General features: G+C 35.6%; 1 protein-coding gene across 3 annotated transcripts in view; it reads left to right on the top strand.

Moving 5' to 3' along the window:
• LOC109050171 (docking protein 6) overlaps positions 1-16,672 on the top strand; it is a 70,002-nt gene that overhangs the window by 17,961 nt on the left and 35,369 nt on the right. For all 3 annotated transcript variants that reach the window (XM_042714230.1, XM_042714231.1, XM_042714232.1), the window contains exons 2-3: positions 9,182-9,289; positions 12,619-12,733. In XM_042714230.1, the coding sequence (XP_042570164.1) occupies positions 9,182-9,289; positions 12,619-12,733 (223 nt within the window). The remainder of the gene's footprint in view (positions 1-9,181; positions 9,290-12,618; positions 12,734-16,672) is intronic.

The raw sequence follows: 16,672 nt of genomic DNA on the forward strand, positions 1-16,672 counted from the left end.
TCTAGACTTGTCTGAAGGGAATTTTCTACAAATATTTGCATTGAAAACTGATTATTATAATTTGTTTTCAAGTCACGAAGTAATGTGCAGTGTATTTAGTCCATGTATTCAGTCTGTTTAGATCTGTTTGAGCTTACAGTTCAGAACCATCTGTGATCTTAGAAGCAAGTTATGGTAGTGTTGATTCTCTTCGTCATTGCCCTCCCTCAGTTTAGTGAGTATGATTGCAGTGTCTTATAAGTAATCAGATAACCTTCTCCGCTAGCAGCTGGTGGTTTGTGGATCACAGCAGACAGATTTTATTAGAGAGATGAAACGTCAGACAGTGGAGGCTCCAAGGCGGCTCACATCATCTTGCTGGCACGTGAAAAGGTCAGCCATCTCTCTGACTGCGCTGCATTGTCTTTTGATCAGCCAATGTCATAAACACAGAAATTCCTGCATGCTTACAGGGTCATGGTAGCATTAATTTGCATATGGGCTCATATCTGAATTCTCTTGATTCATTTCATATTTTTATGGCTACATTTACACTTTACATATTTGCATAACAGGTTTGATTCTTGAACCCTTTTGTGCACAGAACAGCTACACTATTTAGAAAAAGTTGCATTCAAAACAAATTTTTTTCAGTTGCAAATAAAATTAAGATTGTTGGTGTGTTTTATAAGAAATTACTATATCAGTCTTTCTACTTCAATACTTATCATTTAATTCAAGGTGTTTCTTTGCAGAATTTACTAACAATTTCTGAGTGAAAACTGTTTGTACACCAAATTATTCTCTGTTTACATGAGTGAATATGGCTCTATTTGGTCTCTATGAATTACTGTGAACTAGGGGTGGCCGATATACCGGTAGACACGATTAACCTGTAAAAATCATCATTCTGATGATGACTTTCATACCTTTTATGGACCTTGTTATTTACTTGGCAGTCTATGGGACAGTCACAGGCCTCCCGGTTTTCATCCAAAATATCTTAAATTGGGTTTCAGAAGAACAGCAAAGCTTTTACGGGTTTGGAACGACATGGGGGTAAGTGATTAATGACAACATTTTCATTTTGGGGTGGAGTATCCCTTTAAGCATTGCAGTTTAAAAACAAGTGATTTTAAGCCGTTGAAACTCATTTTGCTATATGCGTGTGCTTTTTAATGTCCAGTTGCTTGAAATTAGTGTCTTATTCTTATTTAATAGCTGACTGTTTACTTGTCTTTATTGAACTTGAGGTTTTTTTTTTCAAGCTAGTAGGCTTTTAGTTTTTTTGCGATATTGACATAGGTGACAAGAATTATGGAATTTCTATGGTATCAAAACATTTGATTTAATAAAGACCTTAAAAAGACCCTATAGTTCTGTGGCCCCTTCTTGTATATGCAGTACTGATTACAACAGTTGAGATCTTGGAGAGAAAAGTTAGTTCCCTATCTGTCGGTCACTCCGAGTTATGTCAAATGACATATGGGGTCTCACTTGGGAGGCCAATCATCTCTGAGTTTAAGAGAAAACGCCAATGAAAATTGGCTAGTGGATTTTACATACCTGAGCCACTCCCCGTATAAATAGGTGACAGGTGCATCCACTCTTCAGATTTTTGCTTCGGAGCCGAGTGGTTGTATGAAAAGCTGTTATACTCCACAAAGCCATTCATGTGTTGGCTAGTGTCCTGTTTGATTGATTTAAATGGGCGGTTTTACTAAAAGAGCAGATTTCGTATGATTGGTGTCTTTTTAAACATGCCGTTTTGTCCGTGTCCTTCTGGATGCGGTCGTTTCCTGTCCTCGGACAACATGCTGACGGCACGCTGAAGATGTGTTCATGCCCGCACTGCGTGTGTGACCATGGCAACGCTGCGATTACGTCTTTCCTGTTTTATGAAGGAGCTGTGAAAGGTGGCTGAAGTTGTGTTTATGGGCGATGGTCACGACGCAATCCCTAGGGCAGGAGCTGTGCACAGCGACTGACTTCGCCCTTCCGGGCGACAGAAGTCATGACGCAATGAGAGACATTGACAAAGTGCACTTTCTTGACACTCCCATCTCCCAGACTGGCCTGGGCGGCGACGCTGTCCAGGGCTGTGCCCAGCAGTTCCCGGCAGTACAACAGCAGACTGAGGCCATACAGCGCATCTTGCCCCGACGTGATCCTCTGGCTGCCACCGTTCCGTCGTGGGCCGTGCCTCAGCCTGCTCGTCGCCGTGGGCGCCCTCCTGCACCCTCCACATCGGCTCCGCCCTGTGCTGAGAGTTCTTCGAGGTCGGCGCGTTGAGCCCCACGCAGGAGAGTGGCGCCCCCCGTGTCACATCCAGCCGCGAAATCATCCAAGAAGACGACGAAGCGGCCCTGACACAGGCAACTCAGAGATGTGGGAGACTGCTCTTCAGGAGGTGGTGGAGACAGTGCCACTCCTTCTCATCCTGCCAGTATATGATGTCCTGCCAAGTCCATGAAATCTGCACCTATGGTGAAAAATAGAGTCACCAGCATGCCCACTATGCTCCAAGTGAGGAATGCTGGAGCATATCTTGAGCTGCTGCCCAAAGGCAATTGGAGAAGGAAGATACTGATGAAGGCACGATCAAGTCCTGAAGACCATTGCTGTAGCTATCAGCACAGTATTTGAAAGCTGGAGAGCAGACCTCTGCAAGGGACTGGAAATTGTTAGTGGACCTGGAAATATAGCTGAAGTTCCCTAGTCACATTGCAGGCACCACTCTGTGACCAGACATCATCCTCGTATCGGAATCCATGAAACGAGTTGTGTTGCTGGATCTAACAGACCCTTGGGAAGATCACTTGGAAGAAGCCTTTGACAGGAAGCTCTCCAAGTATGAAGGACTGGTCAGTGACTGCAAGCAGGCAGGATGGAGAGTGAGCTGCATCCCAGTGGAGGTTGGCTGTAGGAGATTTGCAGCATGTTTCTTAGCCAGACCCTACAGATAATTGGGTATTGAGGGAGTGATTGGGAGGGCAGCTATCTGCAGTACCACTGAAGTAGCAGAGGAGGGCTTCAAGGTGGCTATGGCTAAAAAGAGGAGAGCCATGGAGTACTAAGGAGTAATAAGTAGCCAGCCAGCTGGACACAAGCTGGGGTCTGATCAGCCAGCTCAGTTACCTGGAGGAGGGTGTATGATGTTGAAAGACCTGAAACACCAGATGATTCCAGGAACATCACTGATGATGTGTCCAGCAGCATCAGATGTATGTGCACAACATTTAAAGGGGTCATGAACTGGCTTTTTAAATTATTTTATACTGTTTTCTGAGGTTTACTAATGACGTTTGCATGGTTTTTACATTCAAAAACATAAAAATCAGTAAGTAATAGGCTATTTTCTACCTTGGTTTTGAGGCCGGCTTTAGAAACGCTCGGTTTTAAGCTACAGAATGAATGATTTAATGACTCACTCCTGAAGATGGTCACTTATTTTGTCTTTAAATTAATATATGGCTTTGAAAAAATGATAGAATGAATGTTTCAGTGACTCACTTAGATCCCTGTCCCTTGTTTCTTGTATGAAGTAATCTATTAAATGAATGATTAAATTATTAACTGATTTAGACACTCAAATGTATCTTTTCTGTATGAATCTGTGGCTTTGAACAAACTTGGTTGAATAAATGATTCGCTCATTAGGATAATGTCTCTCAAACACGCAAAGCCCCAGTGCTGTTCGGTATTCAAGATATTCATCTAACTGTAGTATCATATAAACATATTTGTTTAATTACATTTTACTATTGTATGTTTTTTTTTTAGCACCTAATCCCATCTCTAAACCTACTGTAATCATTACATGTAATGTTATATAGATGTATTTTGTAGTGTAAACATATCATATGAAAATGCATATTTTGTTAATTTCCCATTTTTGGGGATGAATGCTGTCCTGTTGCACAATATAGCCATAAAAACATCCCTTTTTGGCTTATTTCAGCTTCCTAATAATTTAAGCAATGTTTTGTTCTTGGAGAATCCTCTAAAAATATCTACTAGGATTAAAGTGTTTATTAAATTTATTAAATATGGCATGCTTCAATCCTTATCAAACTCTTTTTGTAGAATTTTTTTGTAAACACTATTTACGGGTGGTTCTTAACGAAGAGGTTAAATTTACCTGGTTTTGTTTCCACTGAAGAGCCCTTGTGTGCTTGTATGTATAATTTTGACAGTTTGGAGAGTACATTGTGTCCTGATTCATAATTAAACCATCCACTCCAGAGACGGAAGGTTTGTTCATTAATCAGCCTTTGAAATTTCAGTATGCAATCAGAGAGCTTGCAGAGATATTGTCCGACCGTAACTCCTGCAGTCGATTGAGCTACACTAAGTGATGGAGAAAGAGGGAGGCTGATTGCAAATTCATTTATGTCACTCATAGTTAGGCTTGATGACTTTGGCCATGGTTGCAGTAAAGTGAAAATTGGGTAAGAGTAGTGTGTTTATTTGGGGATAATAATACCATGAAAAGAACTAAATGCCATGATCAGAATTAGCATTTATATAAAGCTATTACACACTCAAGTTGCATTCACTTACCCATGTCAACCTTAAAAAAAATCAGTGTGTGCCTATTTAAATTGTAGCAGAAAATCAGCAGCTTTTTAGGAAAAAAATGTCAGTCAATTCTACTGAAAAGTGTTTGGATGAACTTGAGGAAATTTTGGCACCAGCCTCACTAGCATGATTTCAGAACTACTTGCAATGTGACAAAACAAACTACCTACATCTGATTTTTTTTTTTATCCTTTAAGAGAATGAGATCTAGGACTAGTTCAGGTTTGCAAACACTCTGGCTGTGTTCAGGCATTGTGAGGCAAGCGTGGGAAATCTTCTGTTCATTGCCTTAGAAGTTCCTGTTCTGAATAGTTTTTGACTTTTCATATTGTTGTAAAACTGAAAGATAGGAAAATACACAATAAAATATATTGTAGCATTGACTACACTATCAAACCCTTGATAAAGATCAACCCAGAGTAAGGTTTTATTACTCATGAGAAGTTAAGTAGGTATTAAGTTGGTTTTACAGTGAGTATAGAAAAGAATCACCGCCCTTTAAAATAAGTACATTTTGTTGCTTTGATGACTGAAATGAAGATGGATACAGTTTTTGTCTTATCCAGCTGAAATTACTCAGTGCAACTTATAACATTTAAGTGAAACGTATAACGCCAACATGTTAGAAAAAAAGTTGGAAAAAGGATAACCACCTCCTAAAAATTACTTGTAAACTCAATCAGATGTAGCTAATCACCTTTTAAATGGCACACAAAGCCATTTGACTTTCAACTGTGATCAGCTGTGGTCATTTTGATTAGTTCAGCATGAAAAGAGCTTTCCTGGAGGGTTTCAGTCCTTGGTAGTACAACTGAAGAAAACAAGAATCAACTATGGGTGGCAAGCCACTGTCAAAAGATCTCTGGGATAAAGTTGTGGACAGCAGGAGATGGATACAAAAAAAAAAAAAGACATTCAAAGGCTTTATCAATGACTAGAAGCACAGTGAAGTCTATAATTAAGAAGTGGAAGGTATTTGGTGCAACACAGACCTTCCCTGGATCTGGACGCTCCAAACTGGATGAAAGAGCCAGGAGGAAACTGGTCAGAGAGGCGACCAAGAGACCAACAGCAACCCTGAAGCAGTTGCAGGAATTTAGGACTAAGAGTGGTCATTGTGTCTATGTGACAACAATATCACAAATTCTCCACAAATGTGGCTTGAATGGGAGGGTTGCAAGAAAAAATGCATTCCTCAAGAAAGGCCACATGCAGTCACGACTGAGCTTTGCCAAAAGGCAGATGAGGCAAAAATTTAATTATTTGGCCTGAACACCAAATGATCTGATGGAAATCTAATACAGCTCACCATCCAAATAATTCCTCAAGTAAAGCATGGAGGTGGTAAGATCCTGTTATGGGGTGTTTCTCTGCAGCAGGGACTGGAGCACTTGTCAAGATGGAAGGAAAAATGGAAGGGTCAAAATACTATTAAATTCTTGAGGAAAATCTGCTGCCCTCTGCCGGAAAGTTGTCAATGGGAAGAAGGTTTAACTTCCAACATGACAATGACCCAAAGCACACAGCAAACCTGAGCACACAGTGGTTGAAAGAGAAAAAGGTGAATGTCCTTGCATGGCCTAGTCAGAAGCCAGACTTGAACCCCTCTGAAAATCTGTGGAATTAGTTGAAGACTGCAGTCCACAAACAGTCACCATTAAATTTAACTGAACTTGGGCAGTTCTGCAAAGAAGAGTGGCCAAATATAGCAAAGTTTAGATGTGCAAAGTTAGTAGAGACTTATCCCGACAGACTAAAGGCTGTAATTAAAGCAAAAGTTGGTTCAACAAAATACTGACACAAGGGGGTGATCATTTTTACAACTCAGTGATTCTGTTTTTATTTATTTATTTATTTTTTTAATTTATGACATGTTGGTGTTATATCTTTCACTTGGATGTTATAAGTTGCACAGTAAATACAGCTGGATAAAACAAAAACTGTGTCCGTCTTCATTACAGGCTGCAAAGCAACAAAATGTGATTTATTTTAAAGGGGGCTGATTCTTTTCTATAACCACTGTAGATGTTTTCCTAAAATTCCATATAAATAAAAATAGAAACAAAAAATGCTACACTGTAAAAAAAATAGGTTGTTAATAAAACGTAGATTATTAGGTTATTACAAGAAAATGCTATTTAAGTCTTTATGCTTAACAAAAAAATTATGTTTAATTTAATGTTACTTCTCATTTCTTTGTAATTATTTGTGAAATTTAGCAATTTCTGAGTTACCAACTATTTACCAACCTAATATGTAATATATCAAGCAATATATTCAATTAAAATGGTCTACAATGGAAAAAAAAGAAAGGTATAGGATTTACTTCGAAACAATTTTCAATTAGAATTTGTTAGTAAATTTCACAAATAATTATGAATAAATGGCAAGTAACACTCTTAATTTGAAGTAGAACGATTGAAATATTATTTTCTTACTATTGTTAGGACTTTTTACCAACAATTATGAATTGCATGTTAGACATATTTACCTACAGTAAAATGATCATGCAACTTTTATTTGGCTCGGAAATTCAGTTTGAAGGACCTTGTCTCATCTGCTTGCCTGCTTTCTATGGTTCAGCTAAAAGTCTTTCATAAAAACAAAGTGTTAGAATGATGTTGTTTTGTTATTTTTTGGTTGTTTAGTAGGAGGTTGTGTGTGTATTTATTTTTTTTTTTTTATGTTTTTTTTTTTTTGGCTCTGCTTGACCTAAATAAAATTGAATTCCTCTACCAAAATCAATAAAATGATGAGATTATAGATAGCTTATGCTGTAGCAAAACATAAATAAAAATGAAAAGTATTGAATTGCCTTATCCATGTCAGAGGGTGCATGTTTAAATAAGCATCCTTGTCTATCACAACAGTCTGGCATCCCAAAATTCCATGCAGCCAAGGCTTGCATGGTACCGGGTTTTCAAATCTCAAATAATTTCCATAACCACATTTGATAACAGATGGCATGCGTGCAGAGTTCCATTATTTCTGATTTTCCCATTTTTAACAATGTGGATGAAATGGAGCTATTTTGCGTGTAACCTTTTGGCTTGACACACATAGCAGGTATCAGGAGCACCAGGCATGCATACACGAATTCACCCAGATCAATTATGTTGAGTGCCAAATTAAGCATTGTTCTTTTTCCATGCACTACATCAGTGGAGTAAACAAATTAATCTTGCCCATGGATATGAATCCCGACAGGAATACTCATACATCAACAAATGAGCGCTGGCTGCCTGCAGCAGGATTTGGAGTAACCCTTCTGTAAATGAATCTACCTAACCTTAAAAACATGCTCAGTCACATGTCTTTTAAGTGTACTCGGGTGGCATTTCGCTCCAAGGCCCGACACAGAATATAGGTGAGCAGAATTTCTTTTTAAAAAACAGGACTCAATGTATCATTAAAGTTCTATATTAAGATAATAAACGGTGGCACTGGTACAGGTGGAGTCTTAAGCCTCAGTAAATATCCATCGCAAAATGGTCAGATACATTAGAAGAGTCGTCTGCCATTCTTTAATGCATGATGTTTTATTATGCAAATAAATCAGAGATATTAAACAGATGTGGATGGTCCCACTGAGAAAAGGCCATTCAAATCTCATGTGTTAATTGTGGAACTGCTGGGTTATTGATTGGGCAAAGCTTTCCCCATGCCATTTGGGGAGAGAACTGTGTCTGTTTTTGGGCAGTGTAAGATAATAAACACAAGTGTCAGGGGAAATTGATTGAAATAATTGTGTGTGTGTGTTTGTAGATTGTGGAATTTATTTATTTTTTTTAATAGAGACTGTGCACATTCTCTCACACTCTCTCTTTTCCATTGACCTTGAAAGGCTGTCAGGGGAATGTGAGTGTTTAATCTGTGAAGGTCTCAGATGTTGCTGGGAGGAATGCTTCAGAGAGAATTTTAGGCCTTTATTTCTTTAAATAGTAGGCAGGGGGCAAACTGAAGACAAACGGACATTGAAATGAGAGTGGCACTGAGATCTAGAGGTCCTTTCATGCGTTTCATGGCTCAACGGTACATTGTGTTACTTCAGAAAGTATAGGCAAAGTATTTTATTGTCTAAAAATCCTTTTTATGGAAATTATTTCTATGTTGTATGCAAGCTGGTAGATGTTGTCAGTATTATTTTTGTGGAATTGTCTTCATTTTCTTTATTTTATAGTTAATGTTTACTTTTTCATTCTATATACAGCATACGTTCTATATTTAGATAATTTAAGATTTATAAATATATATTACATTAAAATATATTTTTTAAAATCCAGTTTATTTTCAAATAGATTGATTAATTAAGCAGTATGTATGTATTTAATTTTTTATCTAACCAGATTTTTTATTATTTATTTAAAATAAGATATTTTTAATAAAAACAATTTATTATAATGTTATCACGAGATATATATCTTATATATATATATATATATATATATGATATAAGTATGATATATATATACAATTTTTAAAATCTTTTTTCAAATATAGATTGTGAATAATTGCGTTTTAATTTTTTAATTATTAAATTCAATTTTTTTTTTTTTTTTATGATTATTTTGTGTCCAAAACATTAAACACTGCAGTAAATAAGTGTTTCTTTCTGTAATAGATTTTCAGAAGATGCTGGCTTGTATTCAAGAAGGCGTCCAGTAAGGGACCACGGCGATTAGAGAAATATCCAGATGAAAAAGCCGCTTACTTCAGAAGCTTTCACAAGGTAATTGAGATTTCCAAGCTTCATTTTAAATTTCTTGTTTTATTCAATTTATCCTGATTAATAACTTCATTTTGATCATGCTTATAAATCAGTAAATTAAGAGGCACATTGGGTCCATTCTGTTTAACATGCATCCTCGGTTCATTCCAGGCTCAAGGATAGCTCTATTCATTACCTGCATAATTTATTTGCACAGCACCCCTCATGAGAAGTTCCTCTGACAGCAAGAGCTCTGGCTCAAGGGTTCACGCCATGAAAGAAACTCAGAGTTTAATTATTTAGTTAGCAGGGGTCGTCCCATGACAGCGCAATGTATTTGTCGGTTGCATCCCCATGGCTGCATCTTATAAGGCTGTTTAAAGTAATAATAACATCCTTGTTTCAGTCCCTTTCAATATAAAAGTCCTTGCGACTCGCTCATTAAGACAGTTGTAATAATATAACTTTCTCTGATGAAAGATGAAATTATATTATCTGATGGTTTCTCAATACCAAATATGGCATATTAGTTTTATTAGTTTTAGTTTTAGTTTTAGAAAATATTATTTTTTGAACAATAATACATAAATGAACAACAATAGCCATTATGAAAGTATAAGAGTATTCTAATATTGACGCTATATACTGCCTGTATATGCCGACAACAATAGTGATACAAAATGTGAAATATGGAATATGCTATATATCAGATATATACCAGAAACGAAACTGTTGTATAAAAGTATATGTATTTCTAAATATATATATATATAGGAAATAAACACACAACACAAACACACACTAATTTTAAGTGCTCATATATATATATATATTAAAATTAAGTACAATCTGCCAGGTTTATAACTTCTACTGCTGAATTAAAATCCATTTAAGGGCATTTTGATATTGCATCAGGTTTCCGACCAGGAACCAGACCATCTTTTAGTGTGAATAATTTCAGGCTTAACTTCCCTTTCCTGTCCTTAAGCCCTTTGAAAATATCCAATTAGGGCTCATTATCAGGGCGATGGCTGATGATCTTATGCGCTGAACATGCAGAACATTCTGGAATAATGAGCACAGATGCGGCTGTAGATAAGGGCCGTGACACAGTGGTTTGATGTTGCTGCATTGTGGGAACGTGGCTTTATCAGCTGTAACAAGCCTTCTAATAAGATTACTCATTAGAGATCAGGAGATGAGTGAATGTGGTACAGAGCAACAGCCTGGCTTATCAGCATGTCTGATGAAGACGCTGTAACTGACAGACTATATTACACAGACTCTGGTGTAGGTGCAATTGTCTGTGTGCTCTGATGTCTCTGCAATAGTTTGGATTTTTGTTATTATTTATTTATTTATTTTTTGCTTAAGAAGTTTTGATTTTGAGATACAAAGGGTAGGCTGATTTTCACATTATACTTGAGCTTTTGGTATACTTGATGTATACTTCACAGTTGTTTACAGTTGTTATTGTCATTTTAACTTTTATTTGGAGACAATTGAATCTTCAGTTTTTGAATTATTTGTGATCAAGTATTATTACTCTGTGACAGCTGCTATTTCAGAATTGTGCTTTTTGATAAGCTGTCCAACACTATTTTAATAACCGGTGACAAAACTGCCTGGGTATTGATAATAATAAAAAAATTAAGAGATTAATAAATCAGATGCAATCAGATTATTTTTGTACTTTAAAGCAATATTTAAGTTTTTAAAAATGGATTTGATGAATATCTGCAGCTAGTGCACAACACTTTTAGACAAAACTTATTTTAACAAAACGTGTGTAGTCATGTTTGATTTAATACTCATTTTATTGGAAGACTATGTAGATATCAATAAGAAAACATGAAAAACTTGAAGATATGGGTCAGTTTAATAGTATAACTTTACATAACAAAGTTAAGTAATATTTTTATTTAATTTAATATATATATATATTTTTTTTTATATTTTCAGTTTTCATTTTTCTTTAAGTTGTAGTAATTTTGTAATGTGTTTTTGTAATTGTTTTCAATTTTCTATTTATCTTTAATTTTAATTTCAGTTTTAGTTTTTGCAATTTTAGTACTTCAGCAAAAATTAGAAATGTTGCCTATAATGAATGTTGAAGTTTTTTAAGCTTTTAAAATATAATATAATATAATATAATATAATATAATATAATATAATATAATATAATATAATATAATATAATATAATAAAACTGAGAAGTTTTCAGAAGATGCTTCCTCACACCCATCAATGCTTCATCTGTTCACTGAGACACACCTGAGCTGGAGAAGTTCTTTCAAAGCCTTGAGCAAAGCCTTCGTCAGATTCATAATCCTTGAACCCACACTCAGCACAACACAAACACCTGTTCAAACGCCCTGTTGCCAGAGGCAAATCATATATCTCAAACCAAGAAATGCCATCGGCAAGACTGAGAGGCAAGGTGTAGTATCTCCTGTTTCGACTGCATTTTAACTATTTTAACAGAGCTCGAAGAAGTGTTGGTAAACTTTGTGCAACATTGTGTGAATCTAGAAGATAAAATGAAATGTACATTGTGTGAGTCTTTAAGTTTAGGTGGGGATTTTTTTTGTGAGGTCTTTAAATATAGACCGGGCTTATTTTTTTATGTTGTTTGTCACGGCTGTGGAAACATTTTAAATCATGGATGACAATATCTTGTTATTCATATCCCTTCCATCTTGATTTATTAAAGCGCATGTAATCACAAAACAATATCAACATTCATTCATTCTAACTGAAGTGTGGTGATGGCTTAGTCATATACCTAATTATCCCATTAACTTCCTTAGTTTAGTATTCTGGCTGAAATGATTTGCTAGGAAAACCTAGCTAAAATGTATATTCATTATAAATTAGATATTTTATTAATTTACATGAGTTTTCCAGTTTTAGAAATAACACTTTTAAAATTCCTCAAATATCCAGGTTTTCCAAGAATGTTGGAAATCCTGATTTTTGAAAGAATCTTGATTTTTAGTTGTTTTGTCTTATTTTAAATAATTTTAAGGCATCTTGAGGCCCCCATGGAGGTTTCTGGAACCCTGGTTGATCCAGAACGTACAAAAAAAATATTATGAATATTAACATTAATTTTTAGTTTCCAGTGCCCAGCTGTTTTTTTAGTGTTTGTCATTAGTGTGACAATAGAGACAGCCAGCGTTAACTCTCATCTCCATTTCTCCCTAAAGCTAGGCACTGCAGTAATTTCAAATCATTTCATTTTCAGATAACAGTAACTACATTACCTCAATGTCACCCTCCTTTCTTTGTTTCCTCCTTCTCTTGAGTTTGTTAATTTTGGTAATGAGTTTTGTCGTCTTCTTCCACAGATTACTGAGCTCCACAACATTAAGAATGTTACTCGAATGCCACGAGAGACCAAGAAACACGCAGTGGCAATTATTTTCTGCGATGAGACGTCAAAGACATTTTCCTGTGAGTCAGGTAAGCACTGTCTCCAACTCTGAGAATAGTCTTTGTTGTAGTGCTGGATTGTATCCAGAATGGCTTAATTTATTCTTTATTTAAAGATGTGCAAGTATTGATTTTCACATATTAGGAAAATTAGTTTATTCTTTGATTTATTCCTTTTATATCTTGAAACTAAAGAAGTTGTGGAAATGTTCAGGATATTAAGGCTAGTAAGTGTTAAAAGGGATTGGGAATATATATATATATATTTAAATTGTGTCATAGATTGTGTCGTAGAGAATGAATATAGCCAAAGGCAACATTCAGATCAGCAGTTAGAAACACAAAACAACAAGAGAAAGGCTTAACAACACACGTTTGAAATATGAATGAGATACTTTACTCAACATTAGCTTGGCAGCAGAAGGCGTCTTTTCCCATGTGTTTTCTCTCCTCTCACACTGAGAATCTTGTAGTGGAAAGATGGCAATGTCAAAACTGATCAAAGCATTTTTGCAGGAAAAAAAAAAACTGCACCAGAACACAAACATGAATAAGCACTAACTTTGTTGCAAAACGGTTGCAGTTTTAGGTAAGCATTAATATTCAGTTCATCGATTTAACACATTTGTCATTTTACTGGGCCTAATAAAGTATGAGTAACCCTAATTAAGGGAAACAGTGCGTTTATTTGAGATAAATGTTTGAACTACCATTGAATGGTTTTGGGGTCAGATTTTATTTTATTTTTTTAAAGAAATTGATATTTTTATGAAGCAAGAACCCATTCAATTGATCAATAGTGTAAGGAAAGAAATAATATATGTTACAAAAGATTTATATTTTAAATAAATGCTCTTATTTTCAACTTTCTATTCACCAAAGTTCCACAAAAACATTAAGAGTTTTATTTAAAAAATATTACAAATTCTTATCAGTCCCCAAACTTTTGTGTAGCTCTTATGGTGTTCAAAATGCACTTAGATATGCTTGAATGAATAAATGTAAATTGATAAAAATGTTTCATCTGCTTTTGTGCATAATATTTCAGACCAAGAACCTGCATCTAGTTTAACATGGCAATTGCACAGATAAAATGCTGAATCATGAGTATTACTAGTTTAAAATGTTTTGTATGATTTTTTTTATTATATTTTTGCATGAGTATACATCATTATTACAAGTAAAGTCGTTATTTAAATATATTTATAATTTATAATGAGCTGAATTTGCTAAACTCAGCGCTGTTGAATGGAATTACATTGAAAAAGAGACATTTGTATACCTTTTCTAGTGATGATAGCAGCAGTTATATACCATAGCATTGAACTAATAAGAATGTGTATAATCATAATTACTGTAGTGAACTGATTGCTAAAACAAGTCCAATGGCAGCAGGTTGAATGAATTTTTAGTGATTTCCACCCACAGTAACATGTGCAAAAATGGTCACAAACACATTATTATAACACTTTTGACCAGAATAAATCATAAACTCGTCTTTATCTAGCGCTGAGTTTGTCCTTTGCCTTCAAATTTCCTGTCAAGCTAAATTCCCAGGTAGGAAACTAAAGAGAGAGAGAGAGAGAGAGAGAGAGAGAGGGAGAGGGAGGGAAGGGGAAGAGATGGAGGAGACGGGAAGGAGAGGCAGTGGAGTGGATGCGCACAGGGGGAGCGGCCCGGTGGACCCGCTGGGATATCATTAGCACCTCTGGGGTCTTCCGCACTGCCAGGGGGAGGCGAGGAATGTTCTCCTGAATCCATTTACCACTATAACCTCCCCACCCCCAGCTCTCCTTCACTCCCTTCAGAGGCAGGATATTAATGGGAAACGGGTAGCACGGGCATAGGGCATAAATGCAGAGGTGTGTGAGATAGGACCATACACTAAGGGTTTATAAAGTATATGTGCCTTTAGATGAAGACGTCTTAGGCAGTATCTGTGACACATTCAAAGACTTTTCTATGCTGGTTTGTTGGTAATGTGTCCTGCTGCATTAGATCACCTTCTTGTCCATGTGGGAGTAAATCACCTTTGAGTCAGTGTGGACCTCAGGCCAGTGTGTGTGTGTTTGTGTGTGTGGTCAGCTCTGCTTGTGGCTCTTTTAATTTTGGCACAGGTACATGTCCATGAGCTGTCCCCTTTCGAACTTCCACTTTCTCTCAAACTCTGGCCATATGGAGCTTGTGTCCCTCACATGTCCGCCACATGTAGGAACTCGACCTCCCTTGATCCTTCACTTCCACTTCCTCACCTCCCTCTGAGTCTGTCGGGTTACGCCTGTGCTGCTCTGACCCTCACATTTTGCTCAATGCTTCAAGCTATTTGCAAATTCAATTTAATAATTAATATTTAATAACATAATTTTACATTTTGCACAAAAAAATAATAATAATTGAGCCCTAAAATAATATAAAATATGATAATATGCTTTTTAAAAGTTTGAAGTAGGTACAATTAAAAAAAAAAAAACTTTTATTCAACAAGGATGCATTAAATTTATGAAAAGTGACAGTATAGACTTCTACATTGTTACAAAAGATTTTTATTACAAATAAATGCTGTTCTTTTGAACTTTTCATTCAAAGAATCTTGAAAATTGAGTATCATGGTTTCCACAAAATAAAAAAATAAAAAAAATATTATAAAATATTATGCAGCACAGCTGTTTCCAACATTGATAATAATAATAAATGTTTCTTGAGTAATGGCTGCTAAAAATTCAGCTTTCCTATCACAGTAATAAATTACATTTTAGAATGTATTAAAATAGAAAACTGTTATTTTAAATTGTATTAATATTTGACAATGATAACGTTTTATTGTAGTTTTGATCAAATAAATGCTGCCTTGGTGAGTATAAGAAACATCTTTAAAACATTAAAAAAAATCCTTACTGACCGCAAACTTTTGAATGGTAGTGTAGAGTTTCATATAAATATAAAATATATTTTCATTTCAATATAAAAATTCAGCAGAGCATTGCATTTGCAATGCCAAGGTCATGAATTTGGTTTCCAGGTAATGCATAACACGAAGGAAAAAATAAATAAATAAGTATTCCTTGTAAAATAAGACATTTTGGATAAAAACCTCTGGCAAATGCATAAATGTAAATGTTCATTTAAAACTTAAATTTGATTTGTAAATGAATCTTGCTTTGATCTAAATAAAACCTCTATTACATACTTGAGCTTGCTTGCTTTTAGGATGCTCTGTTTTGCCAATTGAAAATGCTTGCCTTTGAAGAATAAAGCAGTAAACTGTAATTTTTTTGTAATTTCGCTGTTATTTAAAGTGGTGTCACTGACGTGGTCCTCTAAGTGGCTCACAGACCCTACAAATCAATAATGAAATTCATTTTCGATTATTTCCATTACCGATTTGTTGTTGCAGCCCTAATCTATTTCATCCATCCTGACTCATTTTCTTTCTCCTAACTATTTATCATTTACTGTAGCTCTTCTCATTTCCTGTGCTCTGAGTGAACCATTAACCATGTGAAGATGTTATGCTGTGATTCCACCGGGCATCTTTGTGTTTGTGCACATAGCTGCCTGAGCACTTGAGAGTTTGCCATGCTGATGAAGTATTTGTTTATCCAATTTTCCACTCAGTGGGCCCAAAAGTGTGTGTGAATTTAGACACACTTAAAGGTCACCGTCTCAGGAGAGAGGCCATGCAACAACAACAACAACAACAACAAAAATCATCAAAAATCTTGTACAGAAATATGTGCACAATGATTTGTTTGTGTTTAATAAGTTTGATAAAGATAATCCAAGGCATTATGTTTTTGATTTTTTTTAGCTTTTGGATCAGTGTGCATTATTTACACAGTATTATGGGTGAATATATTTGATTAGTGTCTTTTGTACTATTCAAAAAATTCATTTGGCACTAGTTAATTCACATTGAATTTTTTTTTTCTGATTGAATATTTTGAATGGTGCCTGCTCACATTACTCAAG

The sequence above is a fragment of the Cyprinus carpio genome, chromosome A24 (assembly GCF_018340385.1).
Source record: "Cyprinus carpio isolate SPL01 chromosome A24, ASM1834038v1, whole genome shotgun sequence".
In the NCBI taxonomy this organism is placed as follows: domain Eukaryota; kingdom Metazoa; phylum Chordata; class Actinopteri; order Cypriniformes; family Cyprinidae; genus Cyprinus; species Cyprinus carpio.